Source organism: Sinocyclocheilus rhinocerous, unplaced genomic scaffold (genome assembly GCF_001515625.1).
Source record: "Sinocyclocheilus rhinocerous isolate Xijiao unplaced genomic scaffold, SAMN03320098_v1.1 scaffold57, whole genome shotgun sequence".
Taxonomy (NCBI): domain Eukaryota; kingdom Metazoa; phylum Chordata; class Actinopteri; order Cypriniformes; family Cyprinidae; genus Sinocyclocheilus; species Sinocyclocheilus rhinocerous.
In genome coordinates this window covers 1904723-1911509 of record NW_015652130.1, presented here as the reverse complement: position 1 = coordinate 1911509, position 6787 = coordinate 1904723, and the positions used below count along the sequence as shown (strand labels likewise).

Sequence of the window (6787 nt, the reverse complement as noted above, 5' to 3'; positions counted from 1 at the left end):
GCGCTGTGTCACGCTAACCACCGCACCGCACACACACTCTGCTCCGGTCCAGAGACACGATAGCACGGAGCGGATCACATGCGCGAGTCGGCGCAGACCACAAAATGTATCGGAGCTATTTGAATTCTACACAGAATGCTATATTTTATAGCAATGTGGATGAGATTGTGGCTGGCATACCCTGCGGCTTTACGGAGCTCAACGGCTCTGAACGGCTCTAGCCCAAGCTGTGATATAAACGAACGCTATTGGCTATTTTAAAAAGGGGTGGGGCTGCTTGATATGTCCCGCCCTCTCTTCCTGTTTCTGTTAAAATGACGTCAACACATAGAGTAACGCTGCGTGTTTCTAAGCATTTCAGGGGACCTTTAAATCATTCCAAACCCTATTTTGTACCCTAAATGCAGAAAGTGCTATGTAATACGTACCTGTCAAGCATAGAGCGTTACTGTCGCTATACCCAGTGCTGACATCTTAGCTTGTTGACTACATAACCCAAAGAACCGCCATGAGAATAGAGTCAATTTGACTTTGTGTTATCTCTGCCGGACAGTAATGGCGGCAGTCTGTCAAAAATGTTTTTTTTTTTAATGGAAATTAAATTCAAAAACTTCAAAATAACTTTATCAATAACTACAAAATTAAATTAAATTTAGAAAATATTTAATTACTTAATTATATATATATATATATATATATACTGTATATATATTAGGGGTGTAACGGTACAAAAACATGACAGTTTTGATGTCACGGTTTGGTACAGCATTAACGGTATTCATTTATTAATTTAATATTTAATTATTAAATTTGATGTCTAAATTCAGCTTTAAAATAACAATAGCACACAACCTCTGGGCTTTTAATTATATTTACTTCATTACGTGGGTTGCAAAAAGATACAAAGCTCATATAAACTTTGTACAAAATATTACAAATTTAGAACATATAATTATTACATTTTCTGGAGGACAAACGACTCCTTTTACTGACCATTTGTTGAAAAATAAATAATGAATAGTTCATTTTTAAACCATACAGTGCTATGTGATATACGTACAGAGCGTTACTGTCGCTATACCCAGTGCTGACATCTTAGCTTGTTGACTACATAACCCAAAGAACCGCCATGAGAATAGAGTCAATTTGACTTTGTGTTATCTCTGCCGGACAGTAATGGCGGCAGTCATTAGCATGCTGATGATTGAACTGATGAAAATAATGGGCTCTCGCTGAGTCACCCGTGCTAACAGAGCTCTCGAGGCTGACTTCCTCAGCAGATGCCCTTTCACTAATCACCCCCTCGTCTTCGTTTCACTTCTTGTGCTCTTGCGATCTGCCTCTCGTTTCACAGACGTGTTTATCACAGGCTTGTTGACAGGTCGCTAATGCTGATACACACACATTAAGAGTAGAGGCTTTTGGCACGATGACCTTATCAAGTGCCACTTATGCGGTCCGCCCAGCTTGACAAAAACACATCCCACCAAATGATTTGTGTGATAAGTGACGTCAGTCGTGCAATTACGTCTGTTCGCCTTTTCAGGGCTTCTGTAGTCATTATTAAAAACAACTTTTTTACTGTTTATCAGGTTCAAATGTATTCATTTAATAGCATGAGAAAAGCATGAGTTAGATTGATGCATACACTCCAGGTAATCTTGATGGGTGCCGCTGGTTCAGATCTGGCCTGCAACATTTTAAATATATTCTGATTGGCTGTGATTGCGTCACACCACACAGCAGTGTCACATTTTGTGGGGCTGAATAGCCAAAAACCTGCTTAAAAGCCTGATCAGGGCACATTTGGTAAAGATTATTTTTAGCTGCAAAACGAACCTAGTTCATGTCTGTGACATAAAAAAAATGCCAACAATGAGGTCACTGTAACAAGGAAGTTAAATAGCCATTGAAACAACATGATGAGATTTTTGTGTGTGTGTGATAACACTGCTAACAGTCCTCAGATACCTTTGCTTCTCCCTACACTCAAAAACATAAATTAGATCAATAGTACTACCACTATTAACCAACATTAGCAAATTATATTTGCCCTATGGCGGCAATCCTATGCCATTAATAACCAAGCGCACCACGGTGACCAACAAGTACTAGACATGCTGCACTCGCTGGAAGCATAATGATTGCTTGACATATCAGTGGTCGAGGTCCTTTTCAGTGTGCACTTCACTTTTCTCCCAAGAATTCAAGCAGACTTGGACACATTTGCAGAAGCCTGCAATCATCCACTCTCCTCAGAAGGCAATTGAAGTTCAGAGCATCTGTGGCACATTGAACTGATACACACAAAATGTATCAATCCGAGAGATATGAGGTATGGAGACCCTGCTTTCTTTACTCTGTCACCACACTGCTGTTTATGCATTAGTCTAAGTGGATTTTTAACTATGTATTTAAATGAAACGATAACTCACATGTATCTGGTCCACTGATGCCATGTCTTAAGTCAAGAGAATTATAAATCATCTTATAACAGGCGTCCAATACTGACTTCCGGAAAAGAGGAATAACCAATGACATTTGAGGTTACAATTAAAACAGCAAGCCCCGCCCCACGACTGACAAAAATAAGTGTTCGCGCGAGCAGAGGAGGAAAGATCGAGCGCGAGGATGTGGGGAATGATCATGCGCGCGCGAGGGCTTGTATTGCGCGCAGAGGACATGTCACGCGCGCGCGAGGGTTTGAAATGAGCTCGCGGGCTCCCGTTTCCGCGCGTGTAAATCTGTTTTCCTCTCGCGGAAGTGATTTACCGCGCGCGCCAGCATCAGTGGTGCGCTTGGTTATTAATGGCATAGGATTGCCGCCATATTGCCCAATTACTATTTATAAAAAGTGTACTTAATTGGCAGTTCTAGGGCTGTCAATTTAACATATCAATTGCATTTAATTAAAAAATAGCAAGTTTATACATTTAATCCTGCTTTACTTTACATAAATTATGTTATAAGGATTTTTATATTTTAAGTTATGTAACATGGAATGGGTAAGGAGGACTTTTCTTAGTAAATATTGTCATATGCAGTTAATTGTGATTTAATTGATCGGAAAATCCTGTAATTAATTGTTTATATATATATATATCACACTTGTGCATTTATTCAAGTAGATATGTAAAAGCAGGACTCTTACACTACTGTTTAAAAGTAACTTTTTTGAAAAAAATTATACTTTTATTCAGCAAGGATGCATTAAATTGGTCAAAAGTGACAGTAAAAATGTTTGTTAATTGTTACAAAAGATTTCGTTTTTTAAATAATGCTGTTCTTTTTTTAACTTTCTGTTCATCAAAGAAAAAATGAAAAAATGTATCGGTTTTCCACAAAAATATTAAACAGCACTGCTTTCAGCTGTTCTCACATTGATAATAATAAGAAATATTTCTTGAGCAACAAATCAGATGACAATGATTTCTAAAGGGTCATGTAACACTGAAGGCTGCTAAAAATTCAGCTTTTCCATCACATGAATAAATTGCAGTTTAAATGGTTAAAATAGAAAACAGCTATTTTAAAATGTAGTAATATTTTACAATATTACTGTTTGTACTGTATTTTGATCAAATAAGAGACGTCTTTCAAAAAAATTTTTTTTCAAATCTTTCTAATCCCCAAACTTTTGAACGCTAGTGTACTTTTACTGCATTCATTTTTCATCATTGTATCTGCATTTTAACTGACGTGCGTGATTGGTGTACTTCTTCCACCACTGAGAATTACACACACACACACACACACACTCAGACTTCCTACTGTGTCCACAGTAGCACACGCAGCCACAGCCACGCATGCGTGCGCTCACTGCAAAGCCTGGAGGCAGATTGAGATGAACTCATGTATTATTTTCCACTTTGAAGCAGTTTCTAGTGAGAACGCTTTGGTGAGTCAGACAGCAATAAAAGATTTAGCTTCACCTGGGGGCTGCAGTCGTGGACCTGTGCGGCTGAAATCTGGCTCCGCTCCCACTGCCGAAGAGCCGTAATTCCACCCGTTTATCTCCAGTCACACATCCCTAATCAAATGAGAACAACTGTACCTTCTTCCTCCTTGATTTTTATCAGTCTTATCTCATCGCTCTGCTTCTCCTCTCTCCATCCAGTCTGCAGCAGCATCCCTAACAACATGAAGGTCCACCTTCTGAACAGAACTGCTCTTTTGTTGACCTGGGACAGACCGTCAGCTGTCTACCACCCGCCTATAGTGGGCTTCCTTGTCTCCTACAGCTGGGTGAAGGATGAAATGCCTTTTGAGAAGACCTTCACGCAGAGCGGCGAACACAGCACGGTAAGGCTTCCGACAATGAGAGGCAGAGCACATTCAAAGTGTCAACCACCGCAATCCTCATTCCCTCAGCAATAATTATTTTAGTCCTGGTTTTATCTCAACCATGTATTCAATCACTGTGTTGAGGTTACATTAGGCTGAAGGTGCAAGTGGCATAAAAACTGCTAGACCATCAACATTTGGTCGACAAAGATGAGTCTCTATTAAATATTGAGTATTAATAACATGGACATAGTTAATATTATATGCTACTGTTCAAAACATTTGGGGTCAATAAGACTTTTTTAAGAATACTTTTATTTAGCAAAAAATGCTGATCAAAAGTAAAGATATTTGTTACAAAAGAGTTCTATTTAAAAATGCTTTGTTTTAGAACTTTCTATACATCAAAGAATCCTGACAAAAATGTATCATTGTTTCCACAAAATAAATTAAGCGGCACAACTGTTTTCAACATTGATAATAATAAGAAATGATTCTTGAGCAGCAAATCAGCATATTAGATTGATTTCTGAAGGATCATGCGACACTAAAGACTGGAGTAATGTTTCAGCTTTGCCATCACTGGAATAAATTACATTTTAATATATATTAAAACGAAAAACTGTCATTTAAAGTAATATTGAACTCATTAGAAACAATATGTAACAACATTTATTTTTTACTGTGTTTTTGAACAAATAAATGCAGCCTTGGTGAGCAGAAGAGACTTTATATATTAAATATTACTAAATATGAGTATAATAAAATGTGTACCTTTATATTAAAATGTGTCATTTTAAGTTTTATGAATTTATTTTAATGTCTTTTAGTTTATGTTGAAAATAACTAATATTCATTTTTTTTCCATGTATGTATTTTTGTATTGGCAACACAAATAAGTTGGAAAAAATATAAATTGCAGTACTACAATGGACCATTTAGGGGTCACAGACCCCCTGTTGAAGACTCTTGAGCTAGACAGTAGTGTAAGATGTAATGGAGCATCTTTTACAAATCCAGGATCTCGAGACATGTTGTAGTGCCCAGACTTGTCGGGAGTAATCTGGAATTAAAGATATTAATAAGACCTAAAACACTGTTGTATGGGACAGATGTGAGGACGGCAGGGTGGCCCGATTGGTGTCATGAGCCAATTAATGAACTGAATTTGAACATTTGAAAATATCTATAAATTTTACCCTTGATACAGCCACTTGAGCATGATGTCAGAACCTGTTGCCAGAGCCTTGTCTTCTGGACCCCAGCATTCCCTCATAATTCTGATGGATGGACTGCTCTCATCGATTTGATGGACTTGGACAGCATTTTGTCTTTCTTCCCCCAAGTCTAATGAATGACTTACACCCATGTCTGTCAGTCACCTTATTGGAGCGTTCTTACACACACAGTATCCATGACAACAAGACCGTGTCCAGCCAGTTGAAGGAACTTTTTCTGATGAGCGCTGTCAGTCTTTTTTAGCCTCGGTCAAATTAGATTTGGATTTAGTTGAGGGATATAACTGCCATGGTTAAAGTCCAATTATTTTCTTTCACTCTACATCCCATCATGACTCCCTCATCTTTTTTTACCTCTACATTTACATTTTTATTTCAATTTTGAGCCCAGTCACAGGTTGTGCCAGCGAATCGAGACCAACTTTGGGTATATGAAATTCAAATCAGTATCTATCTAATTCTGGGACACTGAGGACCACTGAAAGACGGAGCAGGACATTGCAATAAATAAGTGTCAATTTATACAAATAATAATGGCAGATGTCAAATTTGCTTTGACATTTCGGATTTGGAAAATAAGATCTTGTCAGATTTACATCCGCTCACTCTGTGTTGTGTAATGAGGTTTTTGGATTTGTGTGTAGCTGTTGAAGGGACACTCTGACTGCGTCCAACATTCAGAAATGCATAAATTAGACTTAATTTTGGTCAGCTGAAGACAGCTTGAAATCAAATTGTGGTGTTTAATCCGTGTCTGTTAGCTTGGAGGCCGTCTATATATGACTGTACAACAAAAACTTAGGTATATAGGCAGATATATACGCATTGAAAATTTATCATCTCTTTCTGGAAAATGAACTATAATATTAATCTTTTGCTCGAGGTTTAGTACAATTTTTTTTCATGATTCACTACAGCCATTGCTCCCAATTATAAAACAATGGTTATTTTGTACTGTTGTATAGTGCATGTTGTCAAATGTACACTAGTACCATTCAAAGATTTGGGGTCGATAAAATTATTTAATGTTTCTTACGCTCATCAAGACTGAATTTATTTGATCAAAAATAGAAGAAAACAGTAATATTGTGGAAAAATTATTACAATTTAAAATAGCTGCTTTCTATTTTAATGTAAATGTAATTTGCATTCTTTACTCCAGTATTGAGTGTCACATGATCCTTCAGAAATCATTCTAATATGCTAATTTGGCACTCAAGAAACACTTATTATTATTATTATTATCAGTGTTGAAAACAGTTGTG

General features: G+C 37.3%; 1 protein-coding gene across 1 annotated transcript in view; it reads left to right on the top strand.

The window, feature by feature from the left end:
* LOC107713530 (receptor-type tyrosine-protein phosphatase gamma-like) overlaps positions 1–6787 on the top strand; it is an 88112-nt gene that overhangs the window by 61643 nt on the left and 19682 nt on the right. Inside the window, exon 9 of the mRNA XM_016519064.1 lies at positions 4118–4302. Coding sequence (XP_016374550.1) covers positions 4118–4302 — 185 coding nt within the window. The remainder of the gene's footprint in view (positions 1–4117; positions 4303–6787) is intronic.